The sequence below is a fragment of the Rhizoctonia solani genome, chromosome 9, assembly GCF_016906535.1.
Source record: "Rhizoctonia solani chromosome 9, complete sequence".
NCBI classification, from domain to species: domain Eukaryota; kingdom Fungi; phylum Basidiomycota; class Agaricomycetes; order Cantharellales; family Ceratobasidiaceae; genus Rhizoctonia; species Rhizoctonia solani.
In genome coordinates, this window is record NC_057378.1 from 1260055 (window position 1) to 1287315 (window position 27261).

Here is a 27261-nt window from a genome sequence, read left to right on the forward strand (position 1 = left end):
AGTTTTGAATTTGTATCTCTTGCTTTAGACTCAAATAAAAAACCCCTCTTATTTATCGATCTATATGTCCAAAATTCCCCGGCAGAACCCCTCAAAACACTCATAGACTCCGGAGCCACATCAAATTTTATTTCCCCATCGATTGTGGAAAAATATAAAATCCCAAAAACCCAACTCAAAAATCCACGAGTTGTGAGAATGTTAGATGGTACTATCTCTCAGACTGGTCGCATTTGGCACCAGGTTCACCTCACCGTCTCGGCCAATGGCCATACCCACTCCATCCCATTTCTTGTTTGCCCCATTGGCAACACCCTGGCAATCCTAGGCATGACATGGCTAACGGCAGAAGCTCCTCTTATTGATTGGCAACAGGGACTAGTCACATTCCCTGAACAAGTTCAGATTGCCTCCGAGGAGGAAGCGGACTCAGACCCTCTAGCAGACCTCCCCCCTCAATACCATGAGTTTGCTAAGGTTTTTGGCAAAGAAGAATTTAAGGTCCTCCCTCCACATAGGGAGTATGATATCTCTATTGACCTTGTCCCAGATGCCAAACTGTCTCCTGGCCCCATATACGGCATGACCGACGCAGAATCAAAGGCACTAAAACAGCATATCGATGAGGAATTAGCAACGGGCAAGATCCGCCCTAGTACCTCCTCAGCAGGCGCCCCGGTCATGTTTGTAAAAAAGGCTGATGGGTCTCTCCGACTAGTCGTTGATTACAGGAAGTTGAACAATGTAACCCACAAGAATGTCTACCCCCTTCCAAGACAGGACAACCTCATGGCCAAATTACGTCACGCCAAAATCTTTACCAAGTTGGACTTACGTTGGGGTTACAACAACGTACGCATCAAGGAAGGAGATGAATGGAAGACGGCCTTTAGAACCAAATACGGCCTCTTTGAATACCTAGTCATGCCATTTGGCCTCACCAATGCCCCTGCAGCGTTTCAACATTTTATGAACGACCTATTCAGGGACCTGATTGACGTAACCGTGGTAATTTACCTAGACAACATCCTCATCTTCTCGGAGAAACCAGAAGACCACCCGATCCATGTTAGAGAGGTACTATCCCGCCTTATGAAGAACCAACTATTCTGCAAGCTGTCGAAATGCCACTTCCACGTGACCACCGTAGATTACCTTGGTATTGTCATCTCCCCGGATGGATTCTCAATGGACCAGAAGAAGATCAAGGCTGTCACCACTTGGCCCACGCCCAGAACGGTTAAACAGGTCCAGGCCTTCCTAGGATTCGTGAATTACCTCAGACGCTTCATCCCCAATTTCAGCTTGGTTGCACGCCCCCTCCATAACCTCACCAAAAAGGAAACCCCTTGGTCATGGGGTAACCTAGAGGAGGTAGCGTTCCAAGAGTTGAAGTCCCTTGTTACCCGGTCGCCCGTCCTCATTCATTCAAACCCGGACCTCCCTTACTACCTTGAAACGGACGCATTGGGAGTAGCCATGGGAGCCATACTCAGTCAACGAGGCCCAGATAATCGGTTGCACCCCATTGCCTACATGTCAAAATCCTTCTTGGGAGCCGAAGCAAATTACGACACCCATGACAAAGAGCTTCTGGCAATTATCAAGGCATTAGAGGAATGGCAAATTTTCCTAGAAGCAACAGACAGGCCAATACAGGTTTTCACAGATCATAGAAACCTAGAATATTGGATGCAGGCTAGGACTTTCAATCGCAGGCACGCTAGGTGGCGCATATTCCTGAGTGACTACAACTTCAAAATCCACTACCAACCAGGGAAACAATCGGGGAAACCAGATGCACTATCCAGACGTTCAGACTATGTTGATCTCCCCTCTGAACCAGAAGTTATGCTCCCAACAGAAGTCTTCGCCAATACGTCAGAAGAAGAACTGGAAATTGTCACGGAAATACGCTCCAAGTTAAGAGAAGACCCCTCCTTAGAACCAATCATTCAGTTCCTAACAGAGGACGCTGACAACGCGCCACCATCCATTTGGAAGGCTTATTGAGATTATGATTGGGAAGAAGACCTGCTATGGTACCGTGGCAAACTAGTTGTACCAGACTCAGAACCTCTCAAAGAGCGTCTACTAAGGGAATTCCATGACTTGCCATTAGCAGGACACCCCGGGCAGCAACGAACCTTGGAACTCATAAGTTGGAACTACTGGTGGCCTGGAATGAAATCCTCGGCTAAGGAATGGGTAGAATGTTGCCCAGTCTGCCAAGCCAACCGAAGGGCTCACGCACCAGTCATCGCTCTTAAACCCTTGGAAGTTCCCCCGTTCCCGTTCCACACCATCTCGTATGACTTCATCACGGGCTTTCCCAAGTCACAGGGCCACGATGCCATCTTAGTGGTAATTGACTCATTCTCCAAGTTTGGGCACTTCATCCCTACGTCCAAAAAAGTAACCGCCAAAGGCCTCGCAGATCTGTTCATCACCCACATATGGAAGTTACACGGGTTACCAGTCAAAACTATCTTGGACCGCGGTACCACTTTCACAGGGAAATTCTTAAGAGCCCTCTACGAGCGGCTTGGAGTCAAACCAGCGTTCTCCTCCGCGTATCACCCGGAATCAGACGGACAAACAGAAAGGGTGAACCAGTTCATTGAGTTCTACCTCCAATCCTATGTAGCCGCCGATCACTCGGACTGGGCCACTTGGTTACCTTTGGCTGAATACGCATAACAACGCCAAACATGCAGCTACTGGGAAAACACCTTTTGAACTAGTATACGGAAGAAATCCGGTGATGAACCCATCCAATGTCCCGTCTAATGTCCCTGAAGCAGATCAAGTGGCAAATACCTTGGCTCAGGAATGGAAAGAAGCCAAAGCGGCCCTAAGAATGAGCAAAGAAAGGATGACCAGGGAAAAGGGAACAATACCCACATACTTGATTGGCAAAAAAGTCTGGTTGGACGGAAAAAACGTGGAGCTCAGGACCAACTCCAATAAACTAGACCCCAAACGCCTGGGTCCCTTTGAAATCACGGAGAAGATCTCAAGTCACGCCTATCAACTAAAACTCCCTGAAACCTTGAAAATCCATGACGTCTTTTACGTAGGGCTACTTTCAAAATCTCACAATCTCCAAGCCAACCATTCCCGGAACGACTCCCCCTGAAACAATTGAAGGAGAGGAAGAATACGAGGTTGAGCAAATTATTGATTCAAAAAGACAACGAGGGAAGTGGTTCTACCTAATAAAATGGAAGGGTTACGGACCAGAAGACAACTCTTGGGAACCGGAGGAACTGTTGGAACACAGCCAGGAAGAGATCAAGCGCTTCAACCAAGCTAGACTCAGAAAGGCTTGTGACGCCGCCAAGAGCCTTTAAGGGGGGGGCAATGTTACAATCTCCCAAAATATACCATTGGATTCGCCTCATTTTTCTCTTATTTTTACTATTTTTTACGAACTCGTTATCTTATGTTTTCTGATCACGTGACCTCGGCGCTTATTATGCCGAGATGCCGCGCCGAGATGCCGTGCCAAGGGCGCTTAGGAGAAATCCACGCTTCTGCGCAGCCCGCAGCACGCTTCCCATTTGTCACTTGTACTTCTTTTCTCACGCGCACAGACCATGTAGATAGTGTGCATTTGTCTATATATACAGCAGGAAAATCGCTTGGAGACACCAAGTCAATTTTACCTTGTCTCATATTCATTGAGGAGGATTAGTCAGCCAGCTAAGTAGCAGGCCCCCAGTAGTATTCAGACGCTCACCCCACCCCTTAACTCACCACACCTCCAGGCCTAAGGCCCCTCGCATTAGTAGTAGTAGTAGAAGCCGCCTTAAAGCGGACTTAGTTTAGCCTTATCAGTAGATTACATAAGTGTTGCTTGTAGTAGTACGGCCTTAAGCGCCCGACTCCACTAGCGTGTGCCCACCTTACAGTGGTGCACAACAAGGACTTCATTGCACAGATGGAGAAAGTCAAGGGACACAGGATGCTAGTAGTTGAAGATGGGGCCCCGGCACACAAAGGAAAGCTAGCCAAACAGGCTTGTGAAGAACTTGGTATTAAACACATTGCACACCCCCCAAGTTCACCAGACCTAAACCCAATAGAACCATTATGGATGGAACTTAAGCAACGTGTGTACAGTACCCCTGGGGCCCAAAGAAGTCTTGAGCACCTTTGGAATGCCACTGAAGCTGCCTGGAAATCCTTCACAGCATGATATCAATAAGTACACACAGAAAATGCCATCTCAGGTAACAGCTTTAGTTAAGTCAAAGGGACTCCCAACAAAATTCTAACACTTGTTTATCTCTCCTACTGTATTTTAACCAATGTATTTCCTGTTTCTATATACTACATTCATGCGGCCGGGGGAGAGCAAGTTTTCTTTTAGCGCCCAAATCACGTGCCATTTCCAAACTTTTTCCTCCGCTAGTACAAGGACCTTAGGTCTAGTAATCACTTAGTCACATACATAGTCTGCCTTAAGTGGCTTGTTCACTGTACTTAGATAGTCTGCCATTGCCTGTATAGCCTTGGTAACCATAGTTTAGTGGCTTGTTGTCATAGTAGCATCCCCACCACCTTAAGCAGTTTAGTTACAAGTACATACAGCCATAAGCACCCACTGCCTTGATGTCCTTACAGACATCTAGGACAGCTGACAACCCATGATTACACCTGCTACCCCCAAATTTGGGCTTGGGCCAGCATGCAACCACTTGTACTGGTCATGTGACCATGTCCAGGACAAGTGGCCATCCACACCTCCCCTAGCATACATTTGCAAGCCAGCTGTGTAGATCAATCCAACCTATGCTTCTTGCCCTTGCTTCAAGTGTCAGGGTGACTTGCAACTACCAGCTACCATCAGAGATCACAAGAAATGTTACCCTTGTCCTCTGTCCTCACCCCCATGCTCTCCCTCACCAGTGCTTGATGATCAAGTGCTACAGGCCAAAATAAATGGGAACTCCACCCAACACCACCTATCAGCTCTCACAAACAGGTCTCCCCCTATGGAAGACTTTGGAGATGATCCAGAGCACAAGCTGAGTTGCAGTCTTTGTGTTCCTGATTGACATGGCCATTGCTTTGACAACCTTGAACCTGACCAACAATATGTCAACATAGGTATCAATAACAATATTTTGGGCAACAACAGAGGTGAAGAAGATAAGAATGAAGACAAACAGGAAGACAAAGATGAGGATCAAATTCAAGTGAATGGAATGATGGCTTACCTGGACACTAACCTTTGCACGTATATTTACTGTTTACAGCAGCTTTGGATCTTTGCACGTCATAAGATCAACAAGAAAGTATCCCAACTTAATCCTCAAATAGTGAGTATTCCTTGGCTTTCTAACTTCAGTTCATCATTGACATCAATGGTACTTGTCTTTCAGGTTGAATTGTACCAGCAATTACAATTGAGGCAAAGACTGCTTGGTGAGTATCAATTTGGCTTACAATTGAACTTGTTTGACCATCCATTAATATATAACAGTACTGTAGTTGCATGGATAAACATAATGCATATATCAATGCTATATGTTTATACATTCTTGCCAATATACTGCAAGAATAGCGTAAAAGATCTTGCAATATTGCAAAACAATAATTGCTAACTATTGCTAAGACATTTTTACTTACGACTTCCTGTGGTACACCGTCTTCGCACAGTTACCCTGGCCAAACAAAGCGGTAGCATTTATAGTAATATTTGCTCCATAGCACTTCCATCCCCTAGGTGATTTGGTTTTAGGCTATCCATGTACACGTCAGCAGTATATTATTTATAAAGGGAATCGTTTGCACCACTTCTCTTCAGTGAGAAGGCGTTGTCCTTCATGATGTGGTATATTTGTTGATTGTACATGTACAGTGAATCATACATAATTTACTTCCAGTTGTAAGAATATTCAGAATCAAACCCAACGCAAGAAATAAGTGAGATAGTCACTTTGCCTATACACGCGCCGCATCCAGGCAACCAACAGGAACCAAAATCGGCTTGGTGAGCACTATATGATACTTGGCGGGAAACGTTTTTAATCAGCCTATGTTCATATTCAGTAGCCTTCCCTCTGAGACGCTATTGTACTATAGTACTGTAACTGAAATTAAATAAGACATGTGTATGTTGTTCCATGTTGCCAGATGTGAGTTTGACCTACCGATTCGTTCACCTGGCCTGATGTTGGTCGTTCATTCGTCTCCGCCAGCCAACAGCTGGTCATCAATTGCCAGACTCCGTTTCCGATCTCATCGATTGGCAACCTGATTGGACGAGGCGGTCGTAGGTGGTCGTACATCACCGATGCATCAATTGTAGCCAGTTGATGTCTCCATATGGTTGCTGTCCGGTGAATACTTCCTGCATAAGTTGAATGATCCGATAACGGTCAAATTTTTAATTGGCGGGACCTGAAGTTACCTACAATCATTGTCTACGACAGGATCAGTAAACCTTGAAATAAATGTGAGGATCAGACCAACCATCGCAAGCGCATATACATCTGCTTCCTTTGTACTACCCGTTAGTCCAAGCAGTATCTCAGGTGCCTTTATCAACTCTTTATCAACAAACACTCGATAATAATACACTCTACGCTGACCTGCCATCGTTGTGTACCTTGACCCATCGAAGTCCCACTGAACTCGATCTCCTGGTGATCCGTGATAGACACGCCAAAGTCTGTAATCTGAATTGTGCCTTCATCGGAAACAAGTACATTGGGCTAAATAGAGCACTTGCATTAAGCATGTATCTAATCGTATCAATAATAATGAGACTTACGCCTTTGATGTCCCCATGTACCTTGATGATAAATAAGTGGGCCTCAGATTCTAGTTACGGTCTTGATGCATAGTCATAATTGCACTTACGACTCTATTCTGATGGAGATAACTAATCGCTTGCGCGAGCTGAGCACACTACAATGACAATAGGACGAAAGATCTACCCTCAGCGGTTGAAACTAATGTCAAATAGAACTCACCAATCCAAGGCGATTGCAGCTTGGATTCCTGACAACATATACCGTGACGTAACCGTTTCTCATCCATGGTGACACCATTGCCAGATCATCTCTTAGAACGGCAAACCCTAGAAGAGGGGATGTTCTCGTGCGTATAGCTTGACCAACAGGTCGTGCACGGTCTAATAATACGGTAAGTGAATAAACAGAATTAAAAAATAACTAAATCATCCACCGTGTGTTCAGTGACTTTCAGCTTGATGCCTATAGGCACTATACGATCTGTTATGTATACAGCTGTATACAGCTAGTACCGAGCTCTTCATCAGTTACCTGGTCGTCGTACTGGAGCTTGACCTTCTCATCCATCTATGATATTGTAAAAACCAATTAGCTCCGGAACTATCAAGGCCAACGGAGACTCACAGCGTCTCGAACTTGTATAGCAGATGGTCGGTCTTGGGCGTTATGTGACAGGCATTTACGGATGTTACTCCATACAATGTCCCCAGCCTTACTCCTTGGTATGAGATCCGCCTGTATGGCAGATGTTCACCATCCTGGATGCGAAATATATATCAAGTGTCTTGTATCCAATGTGCAATATTGGGTTGTGGTGATAGTTTCTATCAACCAAAGAGCTCTCGTTTGGTGATTTCAACTAAACGCGCATAAAAATACCTACCAGTATGGTCTTGAAGTAGTTTTAGTATAAATTTGAATGTCAGGATAGCTGACGTACCATGCCCAGTGCAAATACATCGCTGGCAAATGTAAATGTGGAAGTCTCATGGCGCCAACCCTGGGGCCTATAAGGACCGGATCAATCGGCCCTCCGTAGCGAGCGCAACGATATAAACTTACATGCCAAACTACCCCCCAGATTCTACTCCAGCTCTCGACAGGATCAGTAGTGGTCGAAACTGTCCCTACAGATAACTGTATCCGAGGAACACCATTGCTTGATACTAATATCTGCCACTAAAATCATAAGGAGTTGGAACAATATTCATGGGGTGGGTAGATGCAGGTATCGCATATCTCAACTTACACCACACAGGTTACGTGTATCTATAGTAATGTTCACCTTGAAATTGCAAATGCGGACAAAAACAGAAAGAACACTGACAATGTCATTGCCATGTAGATATGCCACGCCCTTGCATATCTGCGTGCTCTGGTGCTCGCGAAAAGCCAAACGTTATTAGAGACTCACTACCCGGGTCTGTTATGTGGGCGATAGCTTACCAACTGGAAGCGATCCGCATTGGGTTGAGATTCAAGGTATTCATACAAATGTCCATATTCGTGCCAATCATACACGACAACGTTTTGCAATTCACAGGTCGCCTTGCCGATAAGTTCCACAACGTTTGGGTGCATACATTCGGACCAGATACGGGCCACCTCTTCCCTTCTCTATACAAGAAATAAGGTTATCATGTCCTAGTTCATTCCATGCCTCACCCTTTTCCACCTTGCATTTTCCACTCCAGGCAAAGCGTATGGTTTGGTAACTTTGAGGGCTACTGCCTTGCCATCTCGATATATGCCACGATAAAAAGTCACTGGGCTATAGGGACGGGATTTTACTGGGTATACTGAGCTCAAGTCAAGAAGAGAGGTGACATCCATTCCAGCCACTAGATTACTAATGTATCTACAACAGCGATAATTTCTGTCAGGCTTCATAAAAGGGATCTATTATCAACGAAGTGCACACTACCCGCTGAAATCTTGTCAGATTTATTATTATGTTCCAAGTTGCAGGGGTGGTATCGGCCTGTGAATAGTGGATGAAAACGACCTCAACACGTTCGATCTCAAAGCTATGCCCATCACCTCGAGGTATCTCAAACCGTTAGGACACGAGCGCCTGGCTCTTGCCACGTACATCAGCCCTGGATTAAATCTCGCTGAGGGTGAGGGGCAAAACAAGAGCGATTACAGCGGCATGCTTGATCGTAGTCCAGTCGTTGATGCTGCTCATACGGAGACCAAAGCGATCAGGTTGGTAAGTCACGCGGATGGTACTGTGAGTGGAGTGCGATCGCAGTAACGAATTGGAACAGCCACAGACAGCACTGCAAATTGGAGGGTCGTAAACCCACGGTTTAGTGCTTGTAGATATATATTATCGGAGTCTAAATACGACAAATCTTAGCAATACAAGGTGGCTACGCATAGGGACACCTTTGGGTTTAGTGCTCGGTGTTGCGATATCTGAGCTGCCTTCGATCGGCTGTGCACGCACTTTTATCGAATGCAATTACGTGTTGCATTTCATTTGCGCGCCAGTGTACGTGCCAAAAATACATCCGGGGGTTGTTAATGTTTCCACATGCAGATTGGGTAGCAAGAGTATGCTAAGGGGTAGCCCGGAGTACATGTCTGGCCCAACAAATAAAACTTATCAACCACTCACAGTGTCCTGGTTAACAAAGGAAGTTTGTTTGTTATTTTACCACACATGCAATTGTCAACTGAAGAGAGGTGACTAAATGCATTGGAGAATGGACAAGACTAAACAGACAATAAAGTAATGAAATTGTGACTGAAGTAAATAGATAGACTGAACAGCGTGAGCCAGCTTGGGGAAAAGAGGGGACGAGTAACAATGAATTAAGCAAGTTGTGCGTCAACTTGAGTGAAAGCTCAGGATAATGAGTTGAAGAGTAGTTTATCATAAGTGGAGCCGGGAACATCATTTGGCGGAGAGTATGTTATGATTATAAGCGCGGACGAGGTCTTCATAGTTCTTAACCTTGGGTTTGGGGGTGATGGATCAAGCAAGAGGGCAAGAGCGGACTTGAAACAGAATTTCAAAGGTTTCTGAAGTGCGTTACCATCCCCCAGACGTATCTTCGGCATGTATTCCCGTGACATCCCGGACGTTTTATTGATGATGAACAATGCATCACGAATGATCCTGAGCTCCATCATTATGAGTTTTGCTGTAGTCGCGGCCATTAAATGGGGTATAACCAATGCATCATATATCCAATCACCAGCAAACAAACAAATGGCCACAGGGTACGGACCAAGCAGACAAGTTGCGACAAAATAATACGGAGAGGCGTACAAGACAATCCAGGCTTACATGATTTCGTAAAGGAACGAGGGAAAGGAAAAAAGACAAGAAAGGGAGCGTATTTTGTACGGGGGCGGTTAAACGGTTATATCTAATATTCAGGGGTCAGATACGAAACGATCAGGGATAAGGAAAGATCAAGTGACGTACCAAGCTCAGTTCGAGCGTCCATACCCGCCTTGCCCACAACTTGACGATATGCGAGGGAGAGGTCTTGCTCGGAGGGAGAACAGCTTCGGCACCGTCCCACCAGCACTTGCGCTGTCAAACAAGTGATATCAGTCTACGCGGGTTGTTTGGATGCAATAAAACTTACAGCAGGTTTCCTCCAGAATAGCAGCAACTTTTGTGCAGTGGCCATCTGCTGTTGATCGACCGTCACTGGGCTACCGTCTGGACAGGCAAGAGTAAAAGTAAGCAACCCGGTGGATTGGCCAAAAGCCTTTTACCCACCAGCTGGATGATTGATGCCTGTCTTGAGAAGCACGAGAGCAATTGATGAAATGCAGCAACGAGAGGGTTCAAGGGCACGATAGCCCCACGCGTCGTCTCGGTTAAATCCGGACATACAGAGCATGTCGATCAAATGCTGCTCGGCTACGTTGTTTTCCTTGTTCACGTTGCGCTATAACTGTTTATCAGTACAAGGTACAGCAAATAGGGGCCGACAAAGGTAGCAAACATAGCAATAGGCTAATGGTGGATGAAGTAGGCAACTTACCTGTAAAGCGGTGAATATCTGTCGCTTCTCTAGCAGTTGAACTCCACTCTCGCGCTTCATGTCGAGTAAAACTTGATTCGCAATACCATGTTGATCCGTGCCGGCGCCCGACTTGCCTCCATCATCGGGGGGAATGACAAAGTACTCGAGTTCTTCCCTTAGTACAATGATCGCTTGTTTGCTCAAGAGCGGGTTCTGGTTGGGAGATCCAAAGTCCATGCCAGGAGAGGAAGAGGGCGAGGCCGTATCAAGAAGAGACTGTTGTGCGGCGAGCAGCCCGGGGGTTGTGGCAGTGCCGTAAAAACGGTCTTGAGAAATGCGGAAGAACTCGAGGACATAGGCGAAGCAGTCCGGGTCAAACTATCCAGATCAAATATGAGTTTATCGTTAGCCGCTGAGCGAGTATGTTACTTACGTCGACGATATAGACGTCTTCTCCCTCTTCGTCATCGTATCCACTCGATCCAGCGACGCTCTGACGACTGAGCACTAGTCCGTTCGGAAACAAACACAACAATACAGACTCAGGCAAGTTCATAATCTTCTCGCGGTCAACCGAAAAGCGGACACCTCGAAGGTCCAGCTGAAGCCGAGCCAACAGCTGTGGCTGGCCAGGACCAGCGAGGTTAAGACCTCCTGTCGGGGTCTGGGACACTTGAGTGATAGGAGACGCAGCAGTCGCCATTGGTGGAGGGAGAGGAGGGCACGTGTGATGGTGGTTGGACGCTGAACCAACTCGGGCGCTTAACCAGGCTCTCCTTGCCTTATTATGTAATTTAACTGTAGTATAAATAAACAAATTCCTTATTCGGATCGTCGGCAATACTCCGTACCTTGGAGTATTCTGTCCTTCAACAAACAAGACAGAACATCTGCTCTCAAGCCAATTATGTTTGTTCATATACACTTTGACTCCGCTGTGTAGATCCTCGGAGTTTTGCATTAGCTCAGTCAGCACGAAACTAGGCATTTTTGGTTCGTTCACTAAGATTGTGCTTGTAGCCGTAGTATCGATAATCAAACGTTTAACAAATCCTTCGGACGCGGTAAATGGGATATGGTTTGCAAGGCTTCTTCATCCCTTCAATGTCGATAATGCGCATGTTATTTTAATACTCTATAGCCATTGACTGTGGCTTTGCACAGCATGCACTCGAATCTACGAAAATATCTGCCCGTGCTGGCTGCCGGATTAAAAAGACGAAATGCCCAATTTTAACCGAACCGAGTTCAATCAATGTTAAAAAGGTAGATACCTACCATATTCCTTTTTGGCTTTACTGCCCTCTTTGAGTCAAAGTTGTCGGCGAGTTGGACAATGTTTGCTATGAGAGATGGTCATGGTTCGATCTTGTGGGCTACATTGCATCACCCTCCGTAAGCTATGGCATCATTGTGCAATATCTTAGGTAACATTTGTTGCACACAAAAATGCAAGAGAGATGATTACCTGAACCAAAATGTATGCCAAATACAAACAAAGCGCCGAAATCATCTATCATTTAGCACTAAAACCCTGGGCCATCATATATTTCAATTTCGCTTGTCAAAAGCGCAGGTATGGCGAAGCTGGACTTAAAAAAATCTCGGATTCGTCTACATCTTAGCGAAATGGGACTTATAGGAAAACTTTCGATGAGTATATATACATGTACGAGAGGCACAAACACATACAAATGCCTCACTTGGGCGCGCATATAGGTGTTCGAATGATGGATGCTGACAATTCAGCACAGCTGACTGACTGGCTCTCGTCTGGACGCAATTACCACCAAATGAATGGTTATAGCTGAGCTTGTGGCTCGTATAATAGAGTGGGTAGAAAGGCAGCCAGGCACTTATAGCTCCTGTATTAACTTAGGGTAAGTCTTATCACAACTCATCGAGCTAGCGCTACCGGCCTTCTTTGCATCTTCTTAGCTAATTTTCACCCGCAGAACTTCGCATCAGAGAGCAGATATCCCGCTTCGATTTGCATCTCTGAGGGTGCATGTCTTATACTTCAGTTCAAAGAGCTTTCCTTCAATAGATTAAGCCCTTTAAACTTCCAGAAGCCAAAAAACCTCGACGAGCTCCAGTCCCGCCGTGATAAATAACAGACATAAAGTACAATAAAATATGAAATTATTTTTATGACGACTCCCACTGAAGGTTAGTACTAGTCCGCCCTTCAACCCATCCCACCATCAACCTACCACGCTCCACCGTGCCGGGGCCATCGGCACGGAGTGGCCCTGAGCGTGGCTGGTATGATGCGTGGAGTGAGTGTCGGGGCTTCGTAGCACACACCCTCTCGAGTCAACCGTCCTCCCTCCGGACCCCCATTCTCGGTCCCTCCACCACTCACGCCCCCCCCCCACCCAACCTTGGACTCATAGTCACACCTCATCCCTCCACCTCACTCCCTTCGTCACCTTTGCCCTCCCTTGCGCATCATCTTTCCACCTAGCAATACTCTTCACCTCGCACCCCTCCGATCCCTCCCCGCCAGCTGGGATACACCCGTGCTTCAACATCTCCATCCACACCGCCATATATGGCGAAACCTGCTGCCTCTCTTCCCTCCCCTCCTTTGCGTCCTCGCGCCTGCATTTCGTCTGCACCTTCTTGGCGAGACGAATCTCACGCTCCTTGACGCGCGCCTAGCAGAATATTACTTTAGAATGAGCAATAGAAACAGAATAACACATTTGGTACTCACTCTATCTTCGGGAGGATAGTTTGCTAAATTTGGCGGCCGATAAAACTCAAAGTACTCGCACAAAGAGGACTTCCTGTAAAAAAGAAAAGGAAAAACAGGCGTTAGTCCTCGCTCGCATATATAAACAAGTATGGCGAAAACAACATACCCGGTAGAACTGGTCGATACTTCCGGCTCCAATGTTTTGCCTCCGGTCGATGTGTCATTCATATCAGTTGTGCCCTCGGCCCGATTCTTTGCATCGATACCGGCGGAGAGGGCGGGGACAACATCGACCGGGACGGAGCTATATTCGACAATGGGAAGGTCAAGGGCGACTCGCTCGTCGTCCGTGATGGACGGGAGCGGGACGCGTGCGGGCTCTAAGAAACTTGAGTCCAAGTCTATCGGGGGTGGAGATTCATCGGGTGGTTCAGGTGCGTGAGCGAACAGAGGTAGGTCCAAGAGCTCGTCGGATAGGGGAGTGAACACAAGCTGGGGCAAGAGGAATTCGCTGGGCAGCGGAGGGAACACAGGCAAGGATAAATAGATGAAGTCGGTGGACAGCGGCGAGAACACAAGTGGGGGCAACAGTTCGAGTGTGGTCGGCGCTGCGTTTTGGGAATCATTGCAGACAGAAGGGGCAACGGGGTTAGGATCCGAGTCAAGAACATAACAGGGAGCATGTGGATGCGCCAAGAGTCCGACAATGATAGAAATAACCAGACAGGAGGTGAATGCAAACCGGATGACGACCGACTTGAATCGCCTACACAGTAAGGCTGGATGGACGCCAGGGACCAAGCGAACGAGTCCACCCCTATAGCCAACAGGTTGGCTAAGAGATACCGGAGGCTCCGTGTGAGCAATGACGGGAGCCTCGATAAGGAACGAGATGGTGGAATCGATAATCTTGGTCAGGCTAGCCAATTCGATAGAATAATTGTTCGCTCTGCCCATAATACTGGAAAACACTAAAAAGGGGCGATTAAAATAAATCAAGAAAGATACGGGGATGACTAACCTGGCGTAGCTTCTCGATGATTGGCTCGTGACTTCTTGGCCTTTCCCACTTTGATAGGGGCGCTGTAAACCAGAGAAGTCGAGAGAGCATAGCGGGCAGTGAGCTTCGGAGCAAGAACGCGAACATAAGGAATTTGAGGATACGAATCATGGCGAGCAATTGGCAGGCTCGGCCACGGACTAGTGTTACCCAAGTCAACTCGCCTGAAACAACCATGCTCAAGAAGTGCTTACCCCGTGTCCAACAGCAACGACTTATAATCCCCAACTGGAGTGGCAAAAGCCAGAACCCAGAGGAGGATTAAAGCGACGCGAGAGAACAGATCAATAGTCATAGTAGTAGCGCGCAGAGGTTGGGATCCGCAAAGTACAGTGGGAGAAAATCGCACCCCCTCCTCAGATATTTATACCTTCCGGAAGAGTGCTCAGGAGCGCTATTTGTTTGCCGTGAGCCTCATGCAACCAAATAACAAGCGAAAGAAGCACAGTCAAAATAGCTTCGGAAGGCATATATGGAGTTGGACCTCGTCAGCTGCGACGAGGATAGGGGCAGGAAAGGTACGTCCCCCTACTACTCGCTTTTCCCCATTGAACCATTTCCTCCACAAAAACAATGGATTAGGCCAAGAAACACGAGCTGAATGGTGAAATCAGCGTCCAAATCCGAGTAGTTGGTGAGGATGCACACCCAGCTATCGCGCATATACCACGCATGTGAGGAACGCCCCTGAGTACTTGGCGCTTCTCATTTGAGAACTCTATACGCACTCCTGCTCTCGTGCATTCTCATAACTTAGTTGATACACCGCTGTGTTGACGAGCGATACTCCCGCCGAAGTGGGGCATACGGATATAGTCCCGCTTCATCTAACAGTACGATTCTGCAACAAAGCCAGTTGTTAGATTGTCCATAAGACCGGGCGTAAACTCACGACGAATAATTCTTCTTGGCATCTATTCAATACCAGGTACATGTGATGTAATAATGACTCCCGCTCTTTGGGGAGTCGGAATAACATGATCATATCACCTCGCTGCCATACTGAAAGCTCGAACCCCTAAGGGTATAGCCGAGCATCTGACCTCCTGTATCAACCTATCGGGTTTCGGTCAATATTTTTAAAACTTTGAAGACGTACCGCGAGTGAACACCGCTTTCGAAGCGACAGGTGCTGTTGACTCGATGGGAAATTTGTGAACACCCTTCGTCCATAATCCTTCGCCAAAGCAGTATGCGTTTAGCTATGAAAAGAGCGGGTGGTTGAATTAGTGCTGCGAAATGCCATAACTAAAATTAGGCGAAACTGAATTCAAAGTTTCTCGAATGACGTTGAAATGGAAAGAGAATCATGTTGGGTAAAGGAGGGCGCTGGGATTATCATGGAAACAAAATATACAATCAAGAAGGGGTTATTTGACTCGCAGCGCTATAGGCCAACTGCCCAATGGCCGAGCCAAATGGAAGTGCCATTAAGGTTCAGAAATACCGTAAGAAGAACTTCTGCTGGAGTCCAAACGCCGATAGGTGGACCACCAAAAATCAATACCTAATTTCAATGTTGACACCTTGGCTCCATCGAGATTTAGTGGAATTTGGCTCTCGCGTGAGAAGACTCAACTTGTCTATACCTTTATTTGACCTTGTATCATCCGCGCCATGCTATAATTCCGTGAATGAGTGACCAAAGACGCGGAGCTATTCTTCTGACTGACTCATTCGGTCTTGTAAGTCTAGTGAACTTCCGAGGGTATTGAAAGTGTCGATTAGGCCGGCACTCCTGCTCGTAAAGGGTTGATATATCTAATTGTTTCTTGATGTTGGAAATGGGCCCGACGACTGGAAGCGGGAATAAGGTCATTCCCCAGTAACACTTTCTGAATTAATAGACTTACGGAAGAATAGATCCGGTGTTGGAGTCAAGCCACGGCACATTTTGGAGGTCTAATTATAAATGAGCTTTGGAAGGTGTAGAAAATGCCTCGATCGGCTAATTTGCCATGTCGACGTATATTGCAGTGGTGCACTCGACCGCCCATTGATATCACATATCTAAGCGTCGGATCTTCCCTTTCTATTAAAGTGAAATAGCCCTTTCTCTCTATGACACAGCATTTTAGAATTCAAACGTACTCACTTTGGAGTCAGTTGTTTAGCACCGGCTACTGCCAAAATTTGGGCATATTCCAAAAGAGCGACTGGACCGAGTCTAAGAGCGGCCATTTTGAAAAAGACTCTCAAATGGAACTCAACCCTGTCGGTAAATCATGAGTACTTTAATATCGCGTAAGGTGGCAATCAGGGAGTTGGGGTGGCTGCGAAAGACTAACAGCGGATGAAATGCCACAGCGCTTATCTCATGCCGCTGGCGATTGCGGTTGGGGATGATGGACTGGTCTCACCTAAGCCGTGCAATTCAGAGTCCCCTTTGTCGGTCGTAACAGTCCGCCTTGAGGAAAGTGTCTAAACTACATCCGTTGTGAAACCAACTGATTTTAGCGGATGGTCGAAAAACGGGTATACTAGAAAAGCAAAATCCCAGTTCAAGAGCAGTTATGTAAGACAAATTCGCGTGGAATCTGACCTACTGGCATGGGTCATAGGTGCGTTGGTAACAAGTAAGGCGGCGACTAAAGGGTCAAGGTGGCGATGCAGGTGAAGTCACGCTTATTATTCCGCCGGGTGGGCAACAATGAATTGGAATTGGACTTTGGTTCTCTCTGCAGATCTCTGTCTCCGTCTCGCTACTTTGGGTACTGATGGCCTGTTTATTGTTATATCTACGCTTGATTTAGTTCTCGTGACTGTCATTATTCTTTGCCCAACTAAAAACCACCACTCCAACTTCAAAATGAATTTAGCTATTAGTGCAATGTGTCCTCCGGTCAGTTTCATTATGGTGCGGTGATAGCTTCCAAGGTCCAGTTCGGAAGTTCGTCGCATTCACGCAAATTCCAGGCGATCGATCAAAGACCGAAGATCGCACGGCTAATGGACGACTGGAGCACAAAGCGGACTGCGCCACAGCTGCAAAAATGAGGCGCAACGCAGCAAGATAGCTGCGGCAAACACTCGGCAAAAGGCCGCAGGATTCAGTGATGAGTCACCTATGATTGACGCCATCATTTAGAGTGGGATAAATTCGCATACCAGGTATGAGTAAATCCCGTTCTTGTATAGCAGAACTCGACCAGCATGGCCGCCACCAAAGACAATCCAGTCGTCTTCTACGACCTTGTTGGCAAAAACGGCATTTCTTTCTCACTTAATACATACAAGACAAGGTACGGCTGTTGAATTGTAATTTGTATTCACGCTGATCTGAAGCATGGAGGGCCGAATAGGTTATCCCTAGACTACAAAGGCATACCTTATCGTGTCGAATACCTTTCACTTCCAGACATTGAGCCAAAGATGAAAGAACTGGGAGTCCCCCCATCATCTGATAACCACCCACGGTATACAATCCCAAGTAAAACATTTTGCATGAATAAGTGGGCGCATGCTAATCTAAATTCTCTCGGACGTCTAGTGATTGCCGACCCGTCAAGTGAGACCAATGGAATCCCAACATACATTTCAGACTCGTTCAAGATTGCAATCTACCTAGACGACAAATATCCTGCCCCAAAATACCCAGCAATATTTGCCCCGGTACTCGATCGCTTCAACACTTGATCGTGACACAGTATTTCCCAACTATTGGCGTATCCATTGGGCCGATTTTTGCCCCGTTGTTACCTCGCCTTCTCGACGATAGATCGACCGAATATTTGAATCGCACGAGGGGGGACAGGACCAAGCCTCTTCCCGATGATGTAGCTGCTCAGAAATGGGAACAAGTGCGCGAAAAGTTTGCTGCGTTTAGCAAGTCACTGCAGCTGAACGATGGGACCAAAGACGAAGGCCCGTTTATCATGGGTAACATTGTCTCGTTTCTGGATTTTGCTGTTGGAGGAATGGTCCATTGGATCAAAAGCCTTGAAGGAGAGGATTCAGCTCGATTAAATGATGTGCTAGAATGGGAGGGAGGAAGGTGGGCAAGGCACTGGGAAGCGATGAAAGCGATTGAGAACAAATCCTCCCGCGTGGACGGATAGACGGGCTGAGTGTAAGGATAGAGCTGTCTCAAATAATGATTTGAAACTATGTACAATTGGCCAATTAGTCGGACCAAAAGTCCCTTCAATAAATAGCCCGTCCGACGCAGGCATAACTAAGCCAGTGCCTATAGCCCGAAAAGAAAATGTCATTCCGACTCCCGTTCGGGCATATGGTGTTCGAGTCACTTCCCAGGCGCTCGAGGGTCGGACATAATTTACCGTCCAGTCCCAGTACAAAACTACCACCACCTTTAGTACTCAATGGCTGCAACCAAAGCAAATCCAATCGTGTTTTTCGATATAGCTTCCAAGGTAGGACCGTGGTCACCCAACACATGGAAGACCCGGTGAGTGCATATATTCAATAAATTGTTGGTCAACGAACGAACACACGTTCATTTGAATCTGTCTTAGACTCGCGTTGATCTACAAGCGAATTCTCTACCGGGTCGAGTATGTGTCATATCCAGATATTGAGCCCACGTTCAAACGATTTGGGGTACTCCCGACTTCCGACAATGCACCCCAGTATACCCTTCCCAGTAAGTTTCTGGTATTCGTAAGCGAGCGAAGTGATCTCAAATATATCTGCCGCAGTGATAGCAGACCCATCCAGCGACCCTAGCAAAGGACCAACTTACATCGCCGACTCTTTCAAGATTGCGTTATATCTTGATGACAAATACCCTAGTTCAGAGTACCCAACACTCTTTCCTCCAGGCACTCGAGCTCTCCAACGGGTCTTTATAGAGCGAGTTTCGTCGCTGATCCTTCCGATGGCTCCAACCATGCTACCACTAGTGGGTCAACCAGGATTTCTAGACGATCGGGGAGAAGAGTACTACCGCCGAACGAGACAAGCAAAATTTGGGAAATCGCTGGAACAGCTAGCGGAAGAGGGTCTTCAGACATGGGGGAAGGTACAAGAGAGCTGGGAGACGTTCGGTCGCTTGCTTGAGTCGGACACTACAGGGCCGTTTGTCATGGGGACTCGGATATCTTATGCGGATTTGGTACTCGTCGCTGCTTTTTGTTGGATCAAGAGAGCAGATGGCCAAGACGAGAGAATTTGGCAGGAAATTAGGCAATGGCAGGGTGGGAGATGGGAGGCGCTCTGGGACGGCGTTGAGAAGACCGTTGGAAGGTTTTATCTGGATGTTTGATATTTTGCGATCTATCTTCGATTGCAGAGAAGCTCTGATCATGTAGCCGTACTTGATATAAACCAGTAAAATAAACTACGAGTGTGGTGAATCACTCTAGATATACGGAAAAATGTAACACACAACTGTTGGGAAGGGGCAGGAGCCAAGCACCGTTGTCCTTGTTTTCAACCTGTATCGTGTCGCTCGACCGATCTGCCAGTAGTCGACGAATCATTTCTCACGAAGCCCGTAGCTTAGTACCAAGAATAAATTTGTGGCCTTATTTAAGCTCGTACTTTTACTGCATCCTGTGAGGTCGTATAGGTGGAGGTATACGCGGCTAGTTTATGCTTGATTTCAAAATCGGAGAAACTCCGAGAAGTGTATAATAATCCTGCTGTTATCTGGACCTCACCCCAGCTACCTTTTTGGGGTGGGTTGAGAGCCACGCTGTTGGCCAATGGGCCGGATTGTTCCGGTACTCCGGCGCTTGACAGGATCAGCCATCAGAACATCAGACCACTGGATTACAAACTCTGGCTGGAATGACCGAATTTCATTTTCTAACACCATCGTCGCCAAGGTGTCTTAAACCTGTTATCATCCAAGTGGCACAGCGCAAAGGCTTGCCACAATGATCCCAGATGTGACCGCTGAACTTGATCGAATTTTCACATTCTCGGATTTTTATGATAACACATGCTATCTTAGTAGACTCAGCGACAACACGCCAGTAACTATTAAAACGTACAAACCTGCCAGTTCCTTCAACAAACAGGATAAACTGAGGCAGAAAAAGGTGAGATAAAGCATATATTACCCTTTCTGTGTGTCCTAACTCGTTGAACTCCACATTTCGTAGCTGATGCAAGATATGGCTAGCGCATGGGCTAAGTGCAGGCATCCAAATATAGTTGAGTTAGTGGGAAGAGCAACGTTCAAGAAGCGACCAGCTATAGTTTTTAAAGGCGAGCTGAGTGACCGTATACTTTATCAATTAAAATACGCCTCGACGGTAGATCCCTACGAGCTAGTGAGTTGATGTTTAAGTCCTGGGTACTATTGATTGTAGCTTACTGCTCTGGATTTCAGTGCGCTCAAATATGCGAGGGGGTGGCATATTTGCATACCAATGGTATCGTCTGTACTAGTTCCTTTGATTCTTTAGATCACAATGCTGATCAAACGGCGGTGTTCATTAGGTACACGGTGAACTGAGTAATGTCAGCTATATACAGTCCATCTCGGTGCCTGCGCGCCATAGCTAACCCCAAACTCTACCCCCTTCATAGGAATGCATCCTTTTGTCGGATAGAGTTCCTAAGATACTGCCATCTTTGAGTTCCATGCGTACAACAAACAAAGCCCCGTTTGATCCTTACATCGTTATTAGTGATCCTCACTCGCTGGTGAGACCTTTCCCTAACGTTTGTGTAATAAAGCCTTTAGTCAGTCGACAGGCATCCAGGTCAGTTTCCGAGGAAGGCAGTCCCACGTTTGCGGACGATGTTTATGCTCTTGGCACGGTACGTAAATCAAATAAAAGACCTTTGTTGAGAATTGAAGGGCTTCAAGATCATACTGGCAAGCCACTGCTTTACGTGCCAATTTCAAAACAATTTGAATTGACTTGTTTGATTCTCAGGAAATTATCGAGCGGTATACCTCTTATACTAATATACTAGGAGTTCACATTCGGCAGGACGCTGGCAAAGCTCCCCCAAGGCCAGTAAATATGATACCAGGAAAAGATGCCGGAGATCACGTTTGGGACATCTTGTGTAAATGCTGGTTGAACAATTCCGCAAATCGTCCTTTAGCAACAGATGTCTGTGATGTTGTGAGTGATGAGCAGCAGTAGCTTGAGGAAAAAACTAATAACAAAGAGCTTAGATGCGCTCAGTTTATCATAGTTCAAGTGAAACATTGTTCGCTTGTTCAACTTTCGAGTGGTCTGACACCTACTGTTTGGCAGTCGGCCCGGTGTTCAAGGTGTTTAATCTCGTGGTGAAGGAAAATACGGTCAGTCTTCTTTGAGCTACTCATACGCTCCTGACGTCGGTATATTAGACGGTGTTAGATCTGGTCGGATACTTTGAAAAGTATGACCTAGTGAACTATACAGACTTACTCCACCAGCATCACATTGAAACTGCTATGCCCTTTGCTGACGGAGCACTCGCAAACATATATAAAGTCAAGGTTTCGAGGACACGGTACCTTGCCGTCAAGTGCGTAAAGCATGAAACCCCATACAAGAAGCTCAAGGTACGAAAGTCTATTTTACAAATCAGAGCATAGCTAATAGGACTAGCGTGCTGCCCGGGAGTTATCCTGTTGGTCATCTTATAAACATGAAAACATTCTGCCTATTCTCGGTTTTGCTATTGTAAAGGGCGATTTGGCTATGGTCTCACGGTGGATGAAAAATGGATACGTAACGGAATATGTTGTTAACAACCCAAACTGCGATCGATCTGGATTGGTAAGTGCCAATTTGAGCCCGAGGCAAGGTCCAGTCACATAAGTCCAAATATCTTTAGTGTATTCAACTTGCCAAGGCAATTTCTTACCTTCATAAAAACGATATAGTTAGTTAGACTTCTGTTCTTGCGCTTGAAATGATTGCCCACTCACCGTAATTTGTGCTTCAGATACATGGAGATATCAAAGGCGTAAGCGGAACCAACTTGGGTAATCTTGTAATTACTGATTTCTGACATTCATATCACAGCCCAACGTGCTAATCTCGGATAATGGTGTGGTCCAAATCACGGACTTTGGGGTATCAGTTATGGACCACCAAGAAATCAAGTTCAGCTCTACCTCGAGCCGGGGTGGTACTCAACGATGGCTGGTAAGTGAATTTGTACATATTGCACTCCCAATCAAAATAGAACGGGTAAGTGGGATAGGCACCCGAAATTCTACTAGGACAAACCAAGAGTACAAAAGAAGCGGATGTGTATGCTCTGAGCATGGTTCGTCTTTATTCTAATTGCGTTTTTCGAACGCTCGGTTGAAAATACTTGCCCCTTCATGACAGACGATGATTGTGAGTCATGCAACTATCTTATTATTCGTGACTGAGACTGCTAACAGGAGATATATACCGGAGAGCAACCATATGGCTCAAAAAACTGGTTGCAGCTGATGGTACCAGTCGTGAATGGTGAACTGAGACCATCCCGTCCGGTCATGCTCCCCCCAGATATATTTGGCTATAGGGTCTGGCGACTCATGAATCAATGTTGGTTAGAAAACTGGAGCGCTCGGCCGACTTCCAAGGACGTTTATGAAAGGGTACGCCAAAATTATCTACAACTTGATATCAATACTTGCAGGCCGTTTACGATTTGTGAAAACCCAGCTTTGCAAATACAATTTCATCAATACAGTACCTCCTGGACCACAACCAGATTCGGAAAAACTTATAGCATTATCGAACAAGATTGGAGTCGTAGTCAAGCAGAGAGCAATTGCCCTTTCTAAGAGAGGCAGTACCACAGCAACTCAAGGTCTTAAAAGTGCTCCCGCTAAGTTTGTTGAATCCATTTTGGAAGGGATCGATGGCGCGTATAAGGGCTCTTATGGTTGGCTCATATTTACTCAGAAAGAAAGTACGGTTCAGCACCAGTCAGGGGATATTATACCTGGAGATATTGTGGTAATGACGGATGTTGTCTTCAAGAGGCGTAGATTTGGTGGGCTGGAATCGCGCACAATATCGGTATCTGGAGAGCTGTTCGGTGTGTTGGGGGAATTCGAGCCCAAAAAGCGCAAGCTCAAGGTTTGGAATCCTTTTTCATGGCCAATGATATATGCTGTGAGTCAAATATGATATCTATATTTCAAGCATTGACTCTTAGGGATATTTAGCCCGACGAGCCGGTGAGCTATTGCTTGGATGACTTGAAGAACGGAGTTGTCCAAGTATGTCACTAGGTTCAATACCACCTAACATGATCTCACATATATATCAATCAGATTTATCGTGTGGCCGAGGATTGTTAAATATAATTTCGAATAACTGCATCAAGCCTCTAAGTACTTGGACGTGTGTATAAATCATGTACGCAGTAGTGTGTATATGTATCGAGGGCCCTCGAGTAGAGGCTTCTCTTCTTAGTGATCTACGAGCCTTCGGGATCTCCGGGGCATTTTCTACTGCCACATTAGCTTGGGTCCTATGGAGTAACTGATATTCAATCTTAGTCATTTATCCCTGGGCGCTTACACCAAAACGGCAGGCGTCGCGAAGTGCCTTGTTGAGTAACGCCACCCTGTGCCTCGGGTCAATAGGCTGCCCCGTAATTAAAAAGAAAAAGTAACCCTCGGCCGAGAGTATCCGGGAACAAATTCGCACTCTCAACTAACGACTTCTATCTGACGCTTTTGGTATATTCGCGTGATAGACTTCTTTTCAACAGGAAATGGATTTGACCTCCTTGCTCGATTTAAAGGCTTTAACTAAATACCCAGTAGACAGTGGTGGTTCCTGTGATATCTACCGCGGACGACTCTATGATGGACCAATAATAGCGCTCAAAACTACGAGAGTCTCTCAGACCCCCAATAACGACAGTAATTTGGATTCACAAGTAAGCAAATACATAACCTGCTGTGCCGCACGACTTGAAACAGCAGTACCCACTTTTCAGAACATGCAGAGGATTATCGGTATTTGGAAGGAATGTAAACATCCTAATGTCGTGCATCTGATAGGAGGGACAACACTTCGAGGCAGTCTCGCTGCAGTATACGGATGGGTTGAATATGGAGGTGTGATTGAGTACCTCAAACGTCATCCAGAGGCAGATCGATATCGAATAGTGAGTTCAAAACATAACTCGCATAAGGTATTAAGACTTACTCCCGTTACGTCTCGATAATCAGTGTACCCAAATATGTGAAGGATTGGTCCACTTGCACACGAACGGAATTGTCAGAAGTGCTTACCTTTTCTTCACCTTTTCCGTCTACTTACTGAGCTTTTAGATACATAATAGCCTGAAAGGTGTAAGTTGCCCCCTGCTACCTATACTGAACGGGTTGTTGACTATAGATTTACGTGTAGACCAACATACTGGTGTCAGGAAGTGGTGTTCCTCAGATACGCTTATCACTACTCACGTCTACGAGCTGGGCCAGTGATGGGATAGATAGCAAATTTCCTGGGCCGAGTATACGTTGGGCGGTAAGTAACCGTTTCAACAGACAGATATAGGCTCGAATATTCTCAACCGAACTTATAGGCGCCCGAGCTGCTATTAGCGGAGTCTGGAGGCACATTCGCGAGTGATGTTTATGCACTTGGTATGGTATGGTTTCGTTTATTATCAATTCTAGTTCACCACCTCACGTCTTTGGGCTCGTAGACAGTTTTGGTGAGTCATGTTTGAACCTTTAGCATGCACGGTGGATTGACGTATAGTTTGGTCGGTAGGAAACGATGACTATGGCGATTCCGTACCCAGACACAAAAGATCCACAAGTTTTAATGAAAGTCATGAATCAAAGTCTTCCCTCGAGGCCACGAGATCATATACCAGATACGCCGGCTGGGAACGCCCTCTGGAATTTAATGTGCACCTGTTGGTCCTTTAACCCGGCAAACCGACCAAGTGCAGCCCATGTTCGCGATGCCGTGAGAATTAAACCTATATTATGCCCTTAGAACGAAATGGCTCATCCGCAATAAATGACCCAGATCCAAACCATATATGCAGGCACGAGCAGAAGTTTGGCGCTACACGACCCGATATTTAATATAGCTATGGACCCTCCTCGACTCGTAGTTACTGAAGACACGGTAAGAAATTCCCTGAAAAAATGTCTGACCGTCTCAAAAGCGATTTATGCCAGCAAATACAAGATCTTATAACATACTTTGTGAAGCGCGGACTCAAAGACTATACAGATGACCTAAAGTCAACCAACATCACTATCACGGCGCCATTTGCAGATACGGCGCTAGCAAATGTTTATAAACTCAGCTTGTCGAATCGGCAATCAATCGCGGTCAAATGCGTAAAGCATGTCACCCTATACAAAAAGCTCAAGGTATAGTATTCCAGTTTGCTGATCGGCTTATAACTAAAGAGAATAGCGTGCCGCCCGAGAACTTTCTTGTTGGTCATCCTACAAACACGAAAACATCCTCCCGGTTCTTGGATTTGCTGTGGTCAGAGGAGATCTTGCAATGGTATCCCCTTGGATGAGTAATGGATGCGTAACCGAGTATGTGACAAGAAATCCAAGTTGTGAACGGCTTCGATTGGTACGTACAACTACGATTAGATCTTAACTGAATCATTCAATACTCGATTTTTATTATAAGGGTATTGAACTCACTCACGCCATCGTCTATCTCCATGGGCATAACCTTGTGAGCGCTATTTTATGATGCGAGGCTCAAATCTAGACTTGACGTGTGCCAATCCCCTCAGGTGCATGGGGACATAAAAGGCGTAAGTTCCCTTTTCACGGCATTAACAAGAAAGTTGATAGTAGCCTCCATGTACCAGGCCAATGTATTGGTTTGCGACGCAGGCAGAGTCAAAGTCACGGACTTTGGTGTGTCAATTATGGAACACAAAGAAGTGGAGTTTTCAGCAACTTCGGCGGCTCGTGGTACTCAGCGATGGCAGGTAAGCAGGGCTTCTAGTTGAAGACAAATCATTGTTCAATTTTGATAGGGAAGCAGTCCCCAGAAATCCTGCTTGGTGATAGCGATAGTACTAAAGAAGGGGATGTATACGCGCTGGGCATGGTTCGTCATTTGTAATCATTCAATCTTACATTGGCTAACTCCATTTCAGACCTTAATTGTAGGTGCTATCCACATATCCAGTAGGATTCATTGAACCATATAATTACAGGAAATTTACACAGGAGAATCTCCATACGGCTCGATGAATTGGACCGGCAATGTGATGATCAAAGTGATGAGTGGACAACTGCGACCATCCCGTCCGATCGCGCTACCACCTAATAATTATGGAAACAAACTCTGGGAAATCATGAACCAGTGTTGGGCTACACGTCCCAACGAACGGCCGACTTCTGAACAAGTTTACGAAAGGGTACGTAGATTTAACAAACGTTCTCTTAGTGCTGCTCAATCTCATGAGTGGATAGCTAAAGGAGATCTAGAATGGAAGAGGTCCCTTCTCGGTCGCTTTGACTTTGTTACTTTGCATGGGTGGGACGTGGCAGGGGTGCATATACCTAAGTTAGGATTCGATTTAGTTGCTTTGTTGACTTCCCATTCTTCCGCCGTTTTGTCTGCTCCTAATGACGGTTTTAGTCATGGGATCATTTGAACATATCCAAATTTTTATTTTTCTTCTATTTAGTTACACTTTACTATCTATCCGTTGCTCGTTCAGTGTCGTTTTGCATGTGTATGTTGATTCTTTGGTTTTAGTTACTACTAATGGTCTGACATAATCGCAAGATAAGTCCAATAAATTACTTTTTGTACAAACAGCAGTAAAACGGATACAATGTAAACCCAATGCAAAAGAAAGTCT

The 27261-nt window shown here is 46.0% G+C and overlaps 9 protein-coding genes across 9 annotated transcripts; 6 read left to right on the top strand and 3 right to left on the bottom strand.

Annotated features, from left to right (window-relative positions):
• Positions 1-198: 198 nt before the first annotated feature.
• Positions 199-2013, top strand: RhiXN_07932 (Retrotransposable element Tf2 protein; the record flags this gene model as incomplete). The annotated part of the gene is made up of 1 exon (XM_043327748.1): positions 199-2013. The coding sequence occupies one exon, from the start codon at positions 199-201 to the stop codon at positions 2011-2013; it is 1815 nt and encodes a 604-aa protein (XP_043183133.1).
• A 171-nt stretch (positions 2014-2184) lies between these two features.
• RhiXN_07933 (Retrotransposable element Tf2 protein) lies at positions 2185-2700 on the top strand (the record flags this gene model as incomplete). The annotated part of the gene is made up of 1 exon (XM_043327749.1): positions 2185-2700. One exon carries the CDS (start codon positions 2185-2187, stop codon positions 2698-2700), a length of 516 nt encoding a protein of 171 aa, XP_043183134.1.
• A 64-nt stretch (positions 2701-2764) lies between these two features.
• Positions 2765-3353, top strand: RhiXN_07934 (Retrotransposable element Tf2 protein; the record flags this gene model as incomplete). Its single annotated transcript, XM_043327750.1, has 2 exons — positions 2765-3076; positions 3111-3353. The coding sequence occupies 2 exons, from the start codon at positions 2765-2767 to the stop codon at positions 3351-3353; spliced, it is 555 nt and encodes a 184-aa protein (XP_043183135.1).
• A 2945-nt stretch (positions 3354-6298) lies between these two features.
• On the bottom strand, positions 6299-8600 carry RhiXN_07935 (Tyrosine kinase domain-containing protein; the record flags this gene model as incomplete). Its single annotated transcript, XM_043327751.1, has 15 exons — positions 6299-6361; positions 6426-6434; positions 6484-6549; positions 6603-6725; positions 6785-6805; positions 6874-6921; positions 6987-7147; positions 7280-7334; positions 7392-7502; positions 7651-7659; positions 7708-7767; positions 7830-7946; positions 8017-8142; positions 8214-8384; positions 8433-8600. The coding sequence occupies 15 exons, from the start codon at positions 8598-8600 to the stop codon at positions 6299-6301; spliced, it is 1308 nt and encodes a 435-aa protein (XP_043183136.1).
• Positions 8601-10141: 1541 nt separating this feature from the next.
• On the bottom strand, positions 10142-11462 carry RhiXN_07936 (phosphatase activator; the record flags this gene model as incomplete). The annotated part of the gene is made up of 6 exons (XM_043327752.1): positions 10142-10147; positions 10207-10317; positions 10373-10449; positions 10510-10681; positions 10778-11137; positions 11193-11462. The coding sequence occupies 6 exons, from the start codon at positions 11460-11462 to the stop codon at positions 10142-10144; spliced, it is 996 nt and encodes a 331-aa protein (XP_043183137.1).
• A 1693-nt stretch (positions 11463-13155) lies between these two features.
• Positions 13156-14815, bottom strand: RhiXN_07937 (uncharacterized protein; the record flags this gene model as incomplete). The annotated part of the gene is made up of 5 exons (XM_043327753.1): positions 13156-13419; positions 13479-13551; positions 13627-14431; positions 14482-14660; positions 14715-14815. The coding sequence occupies 5 exons, from the start codon at positions 14813-14815 to the stop codon at positions 13156-13158; spliced, it is 1422 nt and encodes a 473-aa protein (XP_043183138.1).
• A 2858-nt stretch (positions 14816-17673) lies between these two features.
• On the top strand, positions 17674-18578 carry RhiXN_07938 (glutathione S-transferase; the record flags this gene model as incomplete). The annotated part of the gene is made up of 4 exons (XM_043327754.1): positions 17674-17762; positions 17823-17950; positions 18011-18132; positions 18168-18578. The coding sequence occupies 4 exons, from the start codon at positions 17674-17676 to the stop codon at positions 18576-18578; spliced, it is 750 nt and encodes a 249-aa protein (XP_043183139.1).
• Positions 18579-18842: 264 nt separating this feature from the next.
• On the top strand, positions 18843-19744 carry RhiXN_07939 (glutathione S-transferase; the record flags this gene model as incomplete). Its single annotated transcript, XM_043327755.1, has 3 exons — positions 18843-18928; positions 18996-19123; positions 19179-19744. 3 exons carry the CDS (start codon positions 18843-18845, stop codon positions 19742-19744), a joined length of 780 nt encoding a protein of 259 aa, XP_043183140.1.
• Positions 19745-20360: 616 nt separating this feature from the next.
• On the top strand, positions 20361-27051 carry RhiXN_07940 (Tyrosine kinase catalytic domain protein; the record flags this gene model as incomplete). Its single annotated transcript, XM_043327756.1, has 32 exons — positions 20361-20525; positions 20589-20759; positions 21169-21252; positions 21429-21566; positions 21620-21748; positions 21797-21994; positions 22041-22211; positions 22270-22317; positions 22381-22401; positions 22461-22583; positions 22642-22707; positions 22773-22781; positions 22829-23029; positions 23097-23552; positions 23606-23659; positions 24142-24327; positions 24388-24558; positions 24623-24670; positions 24725-24745; positions 24804-24923; positions 24982-25047; positions 25105-25113; positions 25173-25373; positions 25437-25538; positions 25592-25789; positions 25836-26006; positions 26067-26114; positions 26176-26196; positions 26254-26376; positions 26433-26498; positions 26548-26556; positions 26608-27051. 32 exons carry the CDS (start codon positions 20361-20363, stop codon positions 27049-27051), a joined length of 4038 nt encoding a protein of 1345 aa, XP_043183141.1.
• Between the last annotated feature and the right edge of the window lie 210 nt (positions 27052-27261).